The sequence below is a fragment of the Lolium perenne genome, chromosome 5 (assembly GCF_019359855.2).
Source record: "Lolium perenne isolate Kyuss_39 chromosome 5, Kyuss_2.0, whole genome shotgun sequence".
Taxonomy (NCBI): Eukaryota; Viridiplantae; Streptophyta; class Magnoliopsida; order Poales; family Poaceae; genus Lolium; species Lolium perenne.
This window is the reverse complement of record NC_067248.2, coordinates 188661970-188679500: the sequence shown is the minus strand read 5'-3', so window position 1 is coordinate 188679500 and position 17531 is coordinate 188661970. Positions and strand designations below refer to the sequence as shown.

The window sequence follows — 17531 nt, the reverse complement described above, 5'->3', positions numbered from 1 at the left end:
AAAGGGATATCGTTTCTATTGCCCAGGTCATACCACTAAGTACGTGGAGACCCGGCAAGCGGTATTTTTTGAGGATAATGAAGTTAATGAAATAAGGAAGATCGATCTTGAGGAAAAGCGGGTGTGTGCTCCATCCCCGATTATCCAAAAGGTCGTTCTACCAATGCAGAGGAGAATCACTTCTAATGTTGAGACTGAACCTCACAGTTCTGGTCCTCAACCTGATGGTGATCCTGAAACTAATGATAACGCAAATCCAGAAGGTGAAGAAAATCACCAGTCGGATAATGAAGAAGATCCTCATAATAATAATGCCCCTCCACCACCATCGCCTGTGAGAAGATCACATCGAGAAAGAAGAAAAGCCATCTCAGATGATTATATCACCTACATGAGTGAGGATGTAGACGATATAGGAAAGGTGGAGGATCCAACCTCATACAAGGAGGCCATTAAGAGTTTGAATTCGTCTAAGTGGCAAATCGCCATGGAAGACGAGTTGAAATCTATGAGCTCAAATGATGTTTGGGACCTAGTAGAAGTTCCTAATGACGCCAAAAGAGTAGGTTGCAAATGGATCTACAAAACTAAGTACGACCCCAAAGGGAACATCGAAAGGTTCAAAGCTAGACTTGTGGCAAAAGGTTTCACACAGAGAGAAGGAATCGATTATAATGAGACTTTCTCTCCTGTGTCAGCTAAAGATTCTTTTAGGATCGTCATGGCTCTGGTAGCTCATTTCGATCTAGAATTGCATCAAATGGACGTTAAGACGGCATTTCTAAATGGCGACCTTGATGAAGACGTGTACATGACTCAGCCGGAAGGTTTTGTTGTGGAAGGAAAGGAACATTTAGCATGTCGTCTGAAGAAATCCATCTATGGCTTGAAGCAAGCTTCAAGACAGTGGTACCTGAAGTTCGATAAGATTATTAGAACTTTTGGTTTTACTGAAAATGTTAAGGACAACTGCATTTATGTTAAGTTTAAGGGCAGTAGGTTCACAATATTAGTCCTGTATGTGGATGACATATTATTGGCCTGCAGTGATAAGGATATCTTTGCCACGAGACCAAGAATTTTCTGTCTTCCAATTTTGATATGAAAGATCTCGGTGAAGCTTCATATGTCCTCGGCATTGAGATTCATCGAGATAGGTCTAAAGGTGTGTTGGGACTATCACAAAAGGCATACTTTGAGCGAGTACTAAAGAAATTCAATATGCATAAGTGCTCTGGCTCACCTGCCCCAGTAGTCAAGGGCGATAAGTTTGGGACATTTCAATGTCCGAGGAACCAAATTGAAACTGATCAGATGAAGTCGGTTCCTTATGCTTCAGTTGTCGGAAGCATCATGTATGCACAAGTTTGCACACGCCCTGATTTGGCTTTTATAACCGGGATGCTTGGCAGATTTCAATCAAATCCAGGACTAGACCACTGGAAGGCCGCAAAGAAAGTCTTGCGTTATATGCAAGAAACAAAAGGGTACATGCTTACGTACAGAAGGTCTGATAACCTACAAGTTGTTGGTTATTCAGATTCTGATCATGCCGGTTGTGTGGATAGTAAGAAATCCACGTCAGGTTATATATTCACACTTGCCGGAGGAGCTATATCGTGGAAAAGCTCCAAACAAACTATAGTTGCTTCATCTACGATGCAAGCAGAGTTTATAGCATGTTATGAGGTCACTGGGCAGGCTGTATGGCTAAAGAATTTCATTCCCGGACTTAAAGTGGTCGACAGCATTTCAAAACCACTTCTATTGTACTGCGATAATGAACCCGCAGTTTTCTATGCGAATAACAACAAGTCAAGTGATGCTGCCAAACACATTGACATTAAGTATCATGTTGTGATGCATAGGATCCAGGATCAAACAACTAAGGTTAAGCATATAAGTACGACTCGTATGCTTGCGGATCCGCTAACGAAAGGCTTACCACCCAGAATTTTTCGTGAGCATGTTGCCGGCATGGGATTACTGGAAGCCTTATGATTCTGGAATAAAGGGACCATAATAAGAACCACTCCCAATAAGTATTATGTTATCCATTTCAAGATAGGCTGGTATGCCATAAGTGTTGAGGTTCAATAGCATTTCATTGGTTGTTGTAACACCTCACTTTGGTTTATTATTCCTATGGAGAATGGGCAAATGATGTTAAACCTAACGATCAAGGGGGAGAATGTTGGTTGACCTGTCAGGTTTAAGAGACAAAAACGTTTCTAGTCAAATAACGTCAGGTTTAAGAGATAAACATTGACAAAAATGTTCTAGTCAAATAACGTTAAGGAGGAGGCCCACGAACCAACGTTCGTGACCACCTCGTTCGCATCTCACGCGCCCTGATCGGGGGCACCAAAACCAACTCGATGGTTTGGTCCCCTGTCGCCTGTGCCATATAAAAGGGGGGGAGCCTGGCTGCTATCGATCAAGCCAGTTTACGATCAGATCGCTGCTTTCCCCACAACTCCTAAAGCCCTACCGATCTAGGGAGGCGCAGAACGACGGGAAGACCAGCCTACACCCCGGCGGTGCTGTGGCAAAGGTCGGCCGGAGACCTGAGGGGATCAGGAGGATCCCCAGATCATCAACGACCTCTCTGCTTCACGCCTGCAACGAGCAGGCGACGATGGCAACTCCTGCAATGCGTAATGCATCCCTAAATCTTTCTGTTTATGATCATTAGGTGTTCTAGTGTCTGCTTTTGCGATCTTGTGCGGTCTCATGCAATTTTAGGCCTAACACCAAGGACACCAGTCCGACCTGAACTCCAACATGAAGCGGCACCTAGCTACTCACCCGGCAATAAGTAGCGTCCGGCGAACGAGCTAGCTCCCGTCGATTGAGAATTTGAGAAAGCACGATGGAGGAGGCAGCATCGCAAAAACGGGACTGGTCGTCTCTGTCGGTGGACGTGCTCGCCGAGATCCTGCGCCGGATCAAGTGGCCCGGCCACCCAAGCTTCGGTCTCGTCTGCCGGCGATGGCAGTCCGCACGGGCCCTGTCGCCCTTCTACCTGGCCTGGATCACCCCGCTCCTGCTCACCGCAGTCACCGCCGGAACCACCGCTAGCTTCCGTTACTACAGCCCGTACTACCACAAGACCTTCAAGTTCGACACGAAGCTCGCGGTGCCCCCCGGCGCCAAGATCTTCTACGCCACGGGAGGACTACAGCTGACGCTGGGCTCGCGGAAGAAGCTCGTCATCGCTGACATCGGCACCGGCGCGGTGTGCGAGCTGCCACCGACCTCTCGGACCAAGTTCGATTTCGTGCTCCATGACGACAGCGTAGGCAAGGTGTACGGCGTCAAATTGGCTGATGGGGTCGACGTCTCGCATGCTACCAGGCTTAGAAACGGCGAGTGGTCGGTTGGGTGGGAGGTTTGCAATCTCATGGATCAACATAACCACACGTTCTTTGCACCGTCGCCGGAGTGCAGCCCGGTCCTCCACGACGGCTCGCTCTACATAATGGGAACAAACGGGCAGCTTCTTCTTGTGCACAACTTGAAACATGGCCGGCGACCTCAAATCTTCGGGAAACACCGGGGATTTCGCTTTAAATTCAAAGCCTGCTACCTCTTCGAGTCTGACCAACGTGAGCTCATGGCCGTCATGGTCGGGCACCGGGGAACACCGGTCAACATCGTCAAGCTCAACAAACGTACCATGGATTGGGAGAAGACGGAGAGCCTCCATGGCTCCTCCTTGTTCACCGGCACACCCACAACGATGATGAAGAGGACTAACATCAAATGGATGCAGGACAAGATCTTCCTCCCCAGACTCTTCGATCGGCCTGAGACCATTGTTGTTGACCTTGTTCAGCGAGACAATGAACTCGCGTTTGTGCCAAAGCTGGGATTCACGCATCTCCCGATGGCGAAAGATGAGAACCATGGCATACACATGTGGACTTGTGAATTGGGACACGGTGAGGAGGCTAGGTCAATTTGGGGAGCAAAGAGAGTAGATAACAATAGTATTTGGGTTGATTTTGGTAGTGGTAGTAGCAATTGACTTCAATGTTACGATGCATGATTTGTGACATAGTACTATGTTGACATGAAAAAGTCTATAAAACCATAGGTACATCAGTTTTATCTTATTTTTTGCCAGGAGTTCGGCGATCTTTATTCATGTAACACACAGCGTGATTGATCAGCCAAGCAAGTTGGCACAGAGATTAGCCGTCCGCTGCTCTTGATACATGTATTGTGAAACTAGAAAATCATAAAGCTAACTCTCATATTTCTTGAAGAATTGGTACCACAGCCGAGCACGGTCCATGTAAGTGTTCTAGAGAGGTTGACAATATCCAAGCAATCCGTCTCTCCATCACCAGCTTGCCGAGCCCACGTAATTTTGCGAAGACGATTCTCCATCATGTACTAGAGAATAAGTAATCCCTTGATAGGGTTTACTCCAACCTCCTAGATAGGTGGGACGTGATCTTGCAACACCTCCAGCACCACCTTTCTGAGCTTCCAGCAATTGAACCCCGTCTTTGTTAATTTTGACAGCTTACTGAGGCGGGCGCCATCCATTATCAGGCAAGATGGCCGCCTTTTTTTTTTTTTTTGAGATGCAGCGTATTTCTTTGGAACTTCGAGCATTGCCAATGCTTGCTTGTCCGTTTTCAGACATTAGACCGGTCATAACCTCCCTTTTAATGTGTCCAATTACTATTTCTTACGCTCCTAATTCCCCACATGACAGTAATAATCTTCCGATGATCCAACTCCGAAAATGAATATATCTTGACCATGTTAGTGGATGAAGTCTCGGTAAGGAGAAATCCATCCAAGTTTGTGCCTCCGCCTAGAAGCCATGTGCATGAAACATGGTCACATGTGAGCAAAGCATGTATAAGATCTCATCTGCTGCCAGGCAGATTTTGCATCTACTGATTTGGGAATATGTCTATGCTTCAAAATATGTTCAATAGGGGGTATACCTCGTAATCCTCTACCAATAAACCCTAACTTTGGGCATAACATTCAGTTTCTACAAGGCAGACCACATATTTTTATTGGTAGTAGAGGATTCAGTAATCACCCCTTCGTGTTGAGCAAGCTGCTGTTTGCGACTCACTAGAGCATGAAAGCTGCTCCTTGTTGGATTTAGTGTTCGAATTGGCAGGGTGTACCACAAATAAACACCAGTAAACCAATTCATCTTGGACATCAGCTAGAGGAAAGAGGACACAAGTCCAAAGTGAACACGAGCACCACGACGGAGCATCATGAAACGGTACCGAGTCCGGGATGTTGGGATTTCGCCCACGGATAGATCACATCAAATGGACAAACACACGCTAAATATTTTCCTCTTTATTTCTCTGGTTTTCTCACGTTTACAATTTGTGGTACTACAAGCATCGCATATACTTCCCATATATGTTTATAGGTTAATTAGTTTATTAATCTAATATTTCCATTAAGCAAAGGAGCTAGTCCGGTTGGAAAAACATATAGGAGCAGCTCGATCTGTACTCGGAGACCTATACCAGAACCAGAACTCACGTATGGTACTATTTCAACTCCAATCAAACAGGACTCCTAATTCTACCTAGTACTGCTCGGATACACCAGAAAACTAACGTAAACCTACACTCTTTATTTCAACACGGGACAATCTCGTGTCAGCAGGTGGCACTAACCAGCGCGTGGTGCTCGAGCTCTCTGTCGACAATCTGGCAATGGTGGCGGCGTCGCAAGAACGGGACTGGTCATCTCTGGCGGTGGACGTGCTCGCCCAGATTTTGAGTCGGGTCAGGTGGTCCAGCCTCCCGAGCTTCGGTCTTGTCTGCCGGCAATGGCAGTCCGCTCGCGCCTTGTCGCCCTTCTACCCAGCATGGATCACCCCGCTCCTGCTCAACGCCACCAACGACAGAACCAGCACCAGCTTCCGCTGCTACAGCCCGTACTACCACAAGAGCTTCAAGATCGACATGAAGCTGGAAGCGCCCCCCGGCGCAAATATCTTCTGTGCCGCCGCAGGAGGACTACGCCTAGCACTGGGGTTGCCGTACAAGGTCCTCAGCGCCGAGCTCGGCACCGGAGACATGAACATTCTGCCACCAATTTCAAAGCCCGGCTTTGATTTCACCGTGTACGACGACGGCAGTGGCGGAGCTGGCTCAGGACCAGAGCCTGGGCAAGATGCTGAGGGAAAAAAAAGCGGCCAAGCATAGAAGATTTTGCCCAGCCAAAATACTATTTTAACTAGCTTTCTCTAATTGATCTTCAAAGACATGCACGATGGGAGCCCGGGCAGCTGCCCAGGCTAGCCGGGCCCTGGCTCCGCCCATGGACGACGGCGCAGGTAGGATGTATGGCGTCGCGACGAGCACCGGACTCAGTGTTTCACTTGCTATCAGACTTAGTAACGACGAGTGGGGCCAGTGGGAGAAGTGCGATATGATGGATTTTGATCCCCCATTTACGGTGTCGCCGGACTGCAATCCGGTCCTCCACGATGGCTCGCTCTACATACTGGGAGAAGACGGGAAGCTAGTTGTATACAACGGGGGTAGCCATGACCAGTGGTTTGAAATCCTCGAAAAGCCCCACGGCTTTGGGTTTAAATGCGAGAACAGCTACCTCTTCGAATCTGACCGGCACGAGCTCATGGCCATCTTTGTCGGGCACCACGGGACGCCGGTCAACGTCGTCAAGCTCAACAAACATACGATGGAGTGGGAGAAGACGGAGAGCCTCAAAGGAAGAACGTTGTTCACTGTCACGCTGACAACGATGATGAAGACGACAAACATCACAGGGATGCAAGACGAGGTGTTCCTCCCCGGACTCATCGATTGGCGTGAGACCATCCACGTCGACCTTGTTCAACGCGACAATGAACTCGCCTTTGTGCCAAAGCTTGGATTCTCCCATTCCACTATGCAAGACGATAACTATGACACAAACATTGAGGTGGCATGCTTGCATGTTGAGAGAAATCACATAGTGGGTTGCTCCTATTTAGTTATTATAGATGAACTGGGACAAGGTGAGGAAGCAAGGGCATTTCGGGGAGTACATAGGGTAGATCCTAGTATCTGGGTTGATTTTAGTAGTAGCTAACTCCATCGTTGTGATGCATGTTGTTTGACATATAATTGTTTGCAAAAATCCAACTCGTCCTTCACAATGTTAACGGTGTGAACTTTGAGCCTACACTTCTTATATTGACTTGACTCTTAAAAGTAGAACTACGAAACAGTGATTTCGCTGACTCGAGTGCTTGGGAGAAAGTTACTGACCATCTACCTGCGGTATTATCAAGCATATGACAAGGTAATATCCTATGATTGCAACTGAAATACTCCTCTGTTGGTGGTGTAGTAAAGGAGAGTTCTTCTTAAATTGGTCAGGCCAGCGACATAAAACAATAGGTAGGTGAGTTTTATGTGACAACTGTTTAGCATTTTTAAATAGTCTGTTTACCGTCGAGAATACATACAAAGTACTACACGTAAGAGTTCAGAAACACAATATACAGTAGCTCTTGGCATATCGGAAACGGCTAGCTCTAAAGAGATCTTACCTTACGGAGGTATAAGTCTTGCGATGCAGGATGCAGACCTGTGCTGCTCTGGGAGCGTCTTCCACCATATCACGAAGGATGAGCTGCTCAGAAACACATCTTTGCCAAGACTTCCAGAGGTGAACCATCCAAGTGCATCGCTCTCCAGTTTACCCACCCTGTCTTTGAGATCCTGGAACGATTTGCCGTTGACCATCTCGGCCTGGAGCTCCTCAGACATTGCCCAGAAGCACGACTCGAGGCTGGAGCCTAGTGGGATACGCAGTAACTGCTCGCGCCATTTCTGGGTGTACTTGTAACGCCTTGGCCTCCCCTTGCAGAGGTAGGAGCCGGTGTCCTCGTTCTTGGAATGCCTGTAGTAGTTTGCAATGTCCAAGGGCTCGACCAGCCGGCGGTATGAGGTTCCCAGATTCACCCACTCTTCTCGCCCTTCAAACGCATCCGGAAGTTCACGCCTTCGCAACATCTCAATTATCTCGTCCCAAAGGCCGGCTAGTTCCAACCTACGTACGTTTGAATTGAAGTCATGCACTTCCCGCTGAAGCTTGAAGGAATCGTAGTAACTCACTTCATGGAGCTCGCATGTTCTCTTGTACTCGTTCAGGGACTTGAGGGCTTCCTGAATTTTACTGCAGTTTGCGTCTATCTTTGCTTGGTTTATCTCTCTTTGCTTCTCCCATTGTCCAGCTGCAGCAAGGCTCAGCATAGCTTCCTTACTCTGTAATATGAAAGTGGCCATAATGTGATTGGACTGGTTAACTTTACTAGTATTTGAAACTTAGGAGAACGTATGCAAACAGAACTAGTAGAACTGTGTCATTGGGAATGACTGCTGATATAAATTTGATGTGTACACTGCTATTTACTAACCTACAAACATATGTGTTGCCTTTGGCTAAAAACTAAAGTAATGATCTTTAATATGGCAAGCCACAGTTGTTTTTGAAGAAGAGGATTGCTTACCAGTTCAAGTCCACCAATTGCTGTTCCATTCATTGGCCTACCAGGAAGGGATGATGAAATTGCTCCTAGGTAGTCCACACAAGCTATCTCTTGTGTCACACATTGCTTAATCGATTCATATTGCCAGTGAGCACTTAAACTTCTGGCAGCAGCATCAAGCAATTGTTGTTGGGGATCCAATTGAAGGAAGTAAAATAGCAACTGCAATACAGCATCCGAGTTTGTGAGAACAATCAGTTGTTCGGGACTCGTCAAGAAAAGATAAGTCCCACAGGGTCTGTAAGGGGAGAGCTCAATGAAGGACGTAAGTGTTCCTAGGATTGAGCTAGTGCATCCCATGAAAGAGCAGGCCTCATAGCTGGCAATAGATAGCGTGCTTCTCAACAAGGTTTCATAAAACTCAGGAATGACAAGCGAATTCCCAGCAGGTGAGAAGTTTGGACTATGAGGAGATAACCAATCGAGAACAGATTGAATTTGTTCTCTAGAGGATGCAAGGGGGGTCAGTGGTATTCGTGGGATGATGTCTAGTGGCATGATGAAATGCAAGATACACTGCGACCAGCCCTCCCTTCTAACAGCGTGGTTGAAAATATTATCTCCAACAAGAGGTGCCCCAAAGGTCACACAAAACGGTTGTGCTTGATTGACACTTCCCCGTCTGGTACAGTTCTCGAGAAACCATATGGCAGCAAGGGTGGCTACTGAACCCCCTGATGAATGGCCTGTGAATACGATACGTTTCTCCTCTGCCACCGCTCTAGATACCTGTAACAGAAGAAACAGAAATCACCCCTTCATCATTCAGTTGGAAATGCTGTTCGAATAGAATTCACCATATCAAGAAGACTTTCACTCTATTGATATAAATATAGCAGAGCAAGAGGTAAGATTATGAAAGTTGTATCCCCATAACAAGAAAAACAAAGGCTGTCAACAAAAGCGGAGAGTAAATCGGTAGAACTGCTGAAATCACTGTGGTCACTTCATTTTTCTATCAAAGTGATAGAACATCTGGTTCATTTTACTTGTTTGCACGGAACATAAAAGGCACTAAGCTAAACTACTTTGCAGCCTTCCATCTACTACGAGAAATCTGACACTGTAACTACAGAGTCTAAGCAAATCTCTTGCTCTGTTTCATAGGCTCAAATCAAACTAGTTAAGCCATAAAAGCACTACGAAAATGAATAACCCACCAAAAAAAAGTACTACCTCCGTTCCTAGCATTCTAAAAAGGCTTATATTTTGGAACGGAGATAGTACTTCAAAGGCATTACAACAATACGGAAAATACAAGGAAAAGATGCTCCCTATCACCCGTAGTCCCTCTCTAAAACACTAGAGCACTACACTAATCTCCAAATACTCCAATAAGCACCCCATAGCTCATGTCGGTTCACATAGTATTACGATAAAATTACAGAAGCCAGGCAACAAAATATTGATCCAAAAGGAGCATTTGAAATATCTTCTATGACGACAGGAATGGAGCTTTTGTTCCAGGAGAAATAAGGTTTCCGTCCTGAAAGTTCTTATTTCCTACACAAGTCTGAAGTAGCAAAGTGCAGAAGGTTCAGATATAGTTTTATCGAAAGTAGCGATCGAAGAAGGTGCTCACCTCGGACTGGAGCGGCGAGCCGTCGAGCAGGCCTGTGAAGGCGGCCATGAAGGCGGCGCTGGCGCGCGCGGGGACGCCGCTCCCGACGCTGCGGAGCGACGGGAAGACCGCGGGGTCGACCTCCGCGTCCCCGAACGGCACGCGGCCGCCGCCGGCGTCGGGGGAGGAGGGAATCCAGCCGGCGGCGGACCAGGTGGGCGTGAAGACGAAGGCCGCGCAGGGGTAGGGGTGGGACGCGTGGTGCACCTGGAACGAGGAGGCGGCAGCGGCGGCGGAGGTCGGCGAGCGGGAGCCCGAGGGGAACGAGAGCGCGGCGCAGTGGTCGACCAGCAGGCGGTCGTCGTCGGACAGCGCCGCCGTGCGCCGTGGTGGAGTGTCCATCGGCATCGTGGTGAAGCGGTGGGGCTACAGCGCCGCCCTTTCTCCGCTGGAATTTGATGGTTGAGATGACTGCCGGGTTGACTTGTCGCCGGCGTGTTGACGGATAGTCAGGGCATCTCGAGCGCGGCCGATGGAAACGCGGCGCAAATATGCCGCACGTTTGCGTCTGTGGTGCGGTCACGGCGAGCGTCCGCTCGCTTCCCCCACGGGCCCATTTTGCAGTGAGCCTGACTTGATCGGCGTGAATTAAAGCACAACAACTGTTGGGAGATCAACCGCCGGAGTGGCAACCGCGCCGATCAACCCGCCAACCGCCGGAATGGAGCGCCGAACCGCCGCAAAGAGCAACCGCAGGCCTCTTCCTTATATGCGCCGCCATTAATCTCCGCTGAATATAACCCCTGCACCTGATATAATTCACGTCCAACCGGCTGTCATTCTTCTTCTTCTCCAACACCGGCTAGCCACCATGAGCAACTTGTCGTTACCGTCGGACACGGATAGCGAGGGCAAGCTGCCGGGATGGCGGCATTAGTGGGATAGGGCTGCAACGCCTAGCGACCCTAGCTCCCCTCCGAGGGAGGTCGAGGAGGAGGGAGGCGCCGTTGGCATCGATGGCTAGGAGGAGGAGGAGGACTTCGACGCCAAGTGGGCACGGCTGGAGGCGGCGGCGGCAAGGAAGGAGGCAAGGGACCGGGCGAGGGCGCAGGCGCGGGGGCAGGCGGAGCGTCGTCGTCCGTTCACCGATGATGACGACGAAGACCCCACTGACCAGTCGTCCGACCGGAACTCAAGCTCCACGGACGCGTCGTCCGGCAGTTCCTTTTCGGAGAAGGAGGTGCCAAGCAGGAGGCGCATCCGTGAGTACGACGAGGCGGGGACTTCTAACAAAAAGGCCAAGAATTAGTTTATAATTTATTTGTTTTCAAATTTGTTCTCTAGTTTATATGTTAAATATGTTTGAACTTGTTCGATTCGAGAATTAATTTATAATCAGTACAACTTGTTTTCGTGTTTGAACTTGCTCTTTCAAAGATTCATTACAACTGATATAGATATAGAAATTGAAGAGTTCTTCAGAAAAGAAAAAGAAGTAGCAGGAAAATAAAACAGTGGGGTGTCCAAAATGCATCGGACCGCTGGAGGTGCGCCCCGACGCAAACATATAATGGATAATTTGTGTCTCATGGTCATTTTCGCGTCCGCTAGGCGACGCAAACGAATGCTCGCGAACAATTTAAACGTCCGAAATGTGTTGTCCCGTTGAAGATGCTCTGATGGCAATTTCTGGCCTCACCGGTGGCTGATACCGTACGCACAATAGCAGTAGCACGGCCGAGCGACTAGCATCCTAGAGTATACTTCTTATACAAGTTTTATGGTGGTTGGCATTTTTAATAACCCTCCATCCACCTCGATCTAACGGTGCTAAATAGACGGAACCAAAGTGATGGAACCAAAAATATGGGACCGGAACCAAAATTTGTGGGTCCGGAACCTTAAATATATTTACCAACATTATAAAAGACGAACATCCTTTTAAGTGGCCAAGGCAACCGATGAAACTACACTAATCTTAAAGCAACAAATAATTAAGCATTTGTGCACAGATCTTAAAGCTACCATCAATCTCTCATGAACAAAATATATGTACAGTAGATATCACCGTCGCTCATCCTCTCATCCTCTCATCATCTCAATCTCTCAACCATTCTCTCCCGGCGATCCCCGCAACGGAGGAAAGCGGCAGAGGCGGCGGCGTTCTTTATCAACCTGGATCAACACGGCCGGGCCGGCGAGGGGAGGCGCGGCGGCGGCGTTGGTCGTGGCCGGCGAGGAGAGGAGCGGCGGCGGCGTTGGGTGGCTGTCGCCCGTCGGAGCTAGGCGAGAAAGGAGCCGGCGGCGGCGGCGGCGCAACTTCACGTCCCGGTAAGGTTGTCCTGCTCCTCCTGCAGATGCATTTGTTCTTGATGTCACTGGGGAAATAGAAATATGTTTCTGCGCTATGGTCCTTGCCAGGTACCTGACTATAGAATATGAACATAGCATAGTCAATGAATACCCAATAGGATCGTTCAGTTTCCAACACTATGGCTTAATGTTGAGCGTATCTTGGAGATACAAGCTCATGAACCTGTAGAATTATGGACAATAAATTGTTCTCAAGTTTCAGGCGAAGGCACTGCGTCCTTTGGTTGGATGTAAGATTCACTTCATACTTTGTCTTGAACTTCAATTACTGAAGCTTTGTGCAATTTTCTTGTTTGGCAGTGGTGGCCATTTGTTTTATTACTCAAGTGTGGTTGTGGCATTTCCATTATTAGGATAAATGGAATTCTGGTGCTAGGACAAATGGACTGGTTGGTTTCCTCTAAGATGGATATTTTGCAGCCACAAGCCAGAGAAAAAGGTGGTAAATGTTGGCACAAAATGAAGGTCATGTGATTGCTAAGGTGATTCTGTTTTCCTGTTAAGTTAAGTTATCTATATTTTTTTGTTGTGTTGTCTCCAAATTTTGCATTTGGGGATCACAGTTTTGCATGTCACAACGTTTATTCCTCCGCAGTTGATCCACCGATCTGACGCAGAAGTACTTATTGGGGTTCATTATTTGTTTCTTTAATGTATTGGATTTGTAAGTAGCAAGATGAACAATGCTCCTAACTGGGTAATATAAAACAAGATACCAGTTGAAGGCAGCTAATCGACCTTTGAGGGGGAGCTTTTCTTGTTTAGTACATTGTTTCCAAGGCGGTAGTGTCGATTTGTTGGCGAAGAAGAGTGCGTCATCGTCACGAAACACAGCCGCTGGGTGAATGGCGCTTGCCGGCGGCCTGAATTGGGGTGACAGGCACACCGCACTCGAGTAGTGTTTTTACCTGCATCATTTTTATGTTGATCTTAATACTATCTATGCTTTTTGCCAGGATCCGTCCGAATCACACGAAGATTTGTGGAGTGTTGTTGCCCCTTCAGGCTACCTGATGTTGGGCCGAGAGCCTTGAACGAAGATAGGTCATCACCATGAACGAGTCAACATGTGTCTTTGCTAGAGTGGACGAACCGTGTTCTTAGTGACATCTACTTCACTTCTTTTACTTATGAAAAGGATCGAACGATTAAAAGCCTTTTATCTATGTTGATAAATAAATTTATTCTCTTATAAATTTTCGTGTTTTTCCCGATTCGGTACATTTGTAACAAACCATGGTATTCAAAATATTTGTACCTCGTGATGTGTCTGCAGAAGATGTGAGTTGATAGGCACATTCTTATGCCTAAGCTCCACATCCTAAAACACACCTGCTCCAGATTTTATTATTGGGAGCCTACAACCTAAACTTGTCACAAACTCAGCATGTCAGCTGTCAACTGCCAATGGGTGGGGACTTTCCGCAGTATTTATCCAACACAAAATGATTGTGCAAGAATGCCACCATTGGTAAGATGCCAATAGACATAATAAGAAATGTTGTCTTCTTCAATCAAGGATAGGAGCTTGGAAACACTTGGGTACGAATCTGGTGGAGGCATGGCAGGGCTCTCGCCGTTGAAGTATATGCGTCTTGGTAATGCCCAGCCCTTCACTTGCCCTTCCCGGAAGTGAAGGTCGACAGGTCCTTCAGAAGCTTGGATTGCACATTGCCCTCTGGACAAGCTTCATTGCAGTACTTCACACCCACAACATTTAAAATAGAAGTAGAATATCATAATGCATATAAATCTACATTTAAAACACAAGACATGGATTGTGATGTTAAGTGATAACAAAGTTTCAATATAGCAGATTTATCATCTACAAAAGAAAACTTCCAAAGTATCAATTCATCAACACCAAAAGTTTACCAGCTTTACATGATGCCTCCAAAATTCGAACAATGCAAAATTACAACGAGGATACAGATTTCGGACTTGTGTGCACCAACACTAGCGAACAAAGAAGTTCCCCAGTTCAGCTCCTTGCTACGGCATCCAAGATAGTCTCTCTGGCCTCTTATGTTAGTAGCTGCCCAGACAGAATAATGGCGGCTAAAGGGCTCAGCGCTTAATCCCCTTTTGTAACACTCAACATGCACTCTATTATCACGTGATGGAAATTAGGTTACGAAGCCATCCATGACAACATGGATAAAAGGAGAAGACTACGGACTTCACAATGGGAAAAAAAAAAGCTCTTTCAACTTCTGGGCAAGGCTAACTCTAATCTTGCAGATGTTATCATCAGACTTGGCCTTTTTGACAGGTATGCCATCTATACTCTAAGTGTCACACTCCCTCATTCTCGGGTCCTGCATCAAGGTTCAAAGTCATATAGTATACACTCTGGCTATCAGTCTCAGGATTAGCGAAGAAAATTAAGAAAAAAGAACTTTAAAGTCAATTGCTGAACTGCTCAAAGTCATATAGTATACACTTACTATAACGAAACCTCACGGACAAATCTTGCAAACTGGAGCAGCTAGAACTTGTAATGTCAACAAAATAGTCGGCATGTATAACGCATCCGAGCCTTGTTTCAAACAACTATGCAGATGATATCCACGTTTAATAACCCAGACTAGCTAGCAATCAGTTTCCATGCAAAGAACAAGAACTAGTACTGTCAGGCTAGACCGCAAACTCCAGGGACCAGTGCTAATTGATCGTTACTGATTGGGTAGATAACTTGGTGTATGTGTATGATCATTAAAAAATACCGATTGCCCTTCTAAATTTAGCCGTCACTATCCACTACTTTACTTTGTGATGATGTGAAGGGTGTACTGATATTTCAGTTATCAGTAAAAACTGGGAAAATTCAGCACTTGTAAGTTGTGATCCAGCAGGATCTGGTTCAGAACTAGTTTGCATTACCATGCAATTATCATGGTACACACGCAGGGACATGTTTGGTAGATAACGGATAGTAAACTAGAATATGTAAATGCCAATACTATGAATGTTGGCACAGAAGAAAATAAAGAGACAACGGTAGTCAAACTCCTCTATGCAGGACCTCTGCAGAAAAACTGATGCAGCTAATGTGGTATGTGTATCTCTTTCAGCACTACAAATTTGAGAGTATTGTTGATGCTCAGAGCAAAGGAAAACCAGGCTATAATTCAAAGCGTGAATCGAATCAAATTTCAAACAGTCAAACAAAATTAGGTAAAACCTTGCGGCAGTGGTGTCCGATCCCGCAGGCGAGGATCGCGGTGGCCGCTGACTATAGGACCCCGCTGTTGAGGCTGGGGGCCCGATCCCGCCGTTGACAGCGGCGGCAATCCACCGGACTTGGACGCGGAGGACTGATGCCCAATCCCGCAGTTGAAGAGACGGAGGTGTCCGATTTGGCTGTGGCGTGTGGATTGGAGGCCAGCGGTGTCTGGCCGGATGACGGCGGCGTCGCTCGAGCGGGGCGGCGGAGCCAGGGCACAGCAGTGTCGTTAGTCGGAGGAGCATGGGTTTGAGATCTATGGAGTGAGCTCGTCGGAGACCTGGGAGGAGGTCGTCGGAGAGGAGTTTTGGGAGAAGATTCGCACCATACACTTTTCTTTTTTGATATGGACTCGCACGACAATTCTTTTTGATTGGTTGGAACTGGCACGAGACTTATTTCCTTCCAAAACTGATCATATTTTTTACCGTGCCAAATACATCGAAGGGATAACAGTCAAATAGTAGTTATCACTTGATTTAATCAACGGTCACAAAAAATCAGATTAGACGGAACCTAAATTAGATTAGATGGAACCAAGGTTCCGTGCCAATCACCGTAAAAGACGGAACACTAATAAATCTCTACATATTTGTCAAATGCATATGCATGCATACTCTAACTCTATAAGCACTTTCAAAAAACTAATTTATGATTTGATTCTTGGTGGGTTGGAGGTATCACTGTCATCTTAAACATTAAATACTAGCATCTTACTCTCCGTCCATGAATAAGTAGCATTTGTGTTAAATTAAACTTCTTAAAACTTGACTAACTACATAGAAAAATGTAGCAATATAGTATATAACATAAATAAATATTATGAAATCATATTTCAAAATGGATGATAATACTAACTTAGCGTCACAAGTGTTGCTACCTATAAAATTAGTTAAATTTTAAAGCTAAAAGTACATTTATTCGCGGATGGAGGGACAAAATGTGAGCAAAACATCTTAAAAAACCAGCGAGCAAAAAACGTTTGTTTTCCCTAATTTAATTCCTAGATGGTTAGAATGTTGCACTTTTCTCCGGAGGAAGTTGCATTCTTGGCAAACCAACTGATAAATAAGAATATTTTACTCCCTCACCACAATATAGTGCATATATAATTTTTAAAAAATCAAATGATGTAAAGTTTGACCATGTTTATTGAAAAGTGTATCTATATCTACAATATCAATTATACACCTTATATAAATATACATCATGGTGAATCTAATGGTATTTATTTGGTACCCTAGATGTTGATATTTTTATTTACATACTTGATCAAACTTCAGATCGTTTAATTATTAGAAAAAATTATATACATTATTTTTGGCAAGGAGTGAGTATGAAACTAATGAAAAAATTAAGAGCAGCCAGCCGACCTATATCATCCCACGATTGTAATTATTTGCCTCTCTATACGCAAAGTAGACGCTATATTTTAGCATTCTAATAATTTCTTTGTGTTTTGAAAAAAAAATGCAAGTTATTTGAACTTTCTTAATTTTGTGCGAGGGTAGTTAAATCTATTTATCATGTGTCTTCATAATACCGAAGTTAGTTTTTTTTTGTATTTAGTCACATGTAATCATGTAAACATGAAATCTATATGTTTGTTTGTTTCTGTCATATGACTCATTCTTTAATTCAAACATAAAGAATAAGAGTGCTTATCTATCGATTTCTTTCAAAACCATGGTTGTTCCGTCGTTATAAGAAATGTGTAGTTACTTTTTATCTTTTGTAAGTTTAATGGTAGGTTCCTAGTTCATTTCTCTCTAATTGTTGAATATTTATTATTGGAGTATCTGTTCATC

At 45.7% G+C, this 17531-nt stretch overlaps 2 protein-coding genes and 2 long non-coding RNA genes across 5 annotated transcripts; 2 read left to right on the top strand and 2 right to left on the bottom strand.

Annotated features, from left to right (window-relative positions):
* Positions 1-4088: 4088 nt before the first annotated feature.
* On the bottom strand, positions 4089-10643 carry LOC127301265 (protein EDS1L). The gene is made up of 4 exons (XM_051331477.2): positions 10146-10643; positions 8525-9292; positions 7562-8279; positions 4089-4831 (listed from the first exon to the last, which is right to left on the bottom strand). Exons 1-3 carry the CDS (start codon positions 10530-10532, stop codon positions 7563-7565), a joined length of 1872 nt encoding a protein of 623 aa, XP_051187437.1. The 5' UTR covers positions 10533-10643; the 3' UTR covers positions 4089-4831; position 7562.
* LOC127303925 (uncharacterized) lies at positions 6322-7098 on the top strand. The gene has a single exon (XM_051334639.1). The coding sequence runs from the start codon at positions 6322-6324 to the stop codon at positions 7096-7098; it is 777 nt and encodes a 258-aa protein (XP_051190599.1).
* Positions 10644-12084: 1441 nt separating the features above from the next.
* On the top strand, positions 12085-13861 carry LOC127301263 (uncharacterized). Of its 2 annotated transcripts, XR_011745344.1 has the most exons (3): positions 12104-12727; positions 12851-12979; positions 13454-13861. It is a non-coding gene; the product is annotated as an uncharacterized lncRNA (long non-coding RNA). The 2 variants fall into 2 exon arrangements; XR_007851962.2 differs by having other exon boundaries at positions 12085-12979.
* Positions 13862-14275: 414 nt separating this feature from the next.
* On the bottom strand, positions 14276-16074 carry LOC127301264 (uncharacterized). The gene is made up of 2 exons (XR_007851965.1): positions 15682-16074; positions 14276-14815 (listed from the first exon to the last, which is right to left on the bottom strand). It is a non-coding gene; the product is annotated as an uncharacterized lncRNA (long non-coding RNA).
* Positions 16075-17531: the final 1457 nt, after the last annotated feature.

Coding starts and splice junctions, on each gene's coding strand:
- LOC127301265 (XM_051331477.2), bottom strand. CDS start 10,532: ATGCCGATGGACACTCCACCACGGCGCACGGCGGCGCTGTCCGACGAC. Junction 9,293..10,145: donor GCTCGCCGCTCCAGTCCGAG/GTGAGCACCTTC, acceptor CTTCTGTTACAG/GTATCTAGAGCGGTGGCAGA. Junction 8,280..8,524: donor CAATTGGTGGACTTGAACTG/GTAAGCAATCCT, acceptor TTCATATTACAG/AGTAAGGAAGCTATGCTGAG.
- LOC127303925 (XM_051334639.1), top strand. CDS start 6,322: ATGGACGACGGCGCAGGTAGGATGTATGGCGTCGCGACGAGCACCGGA.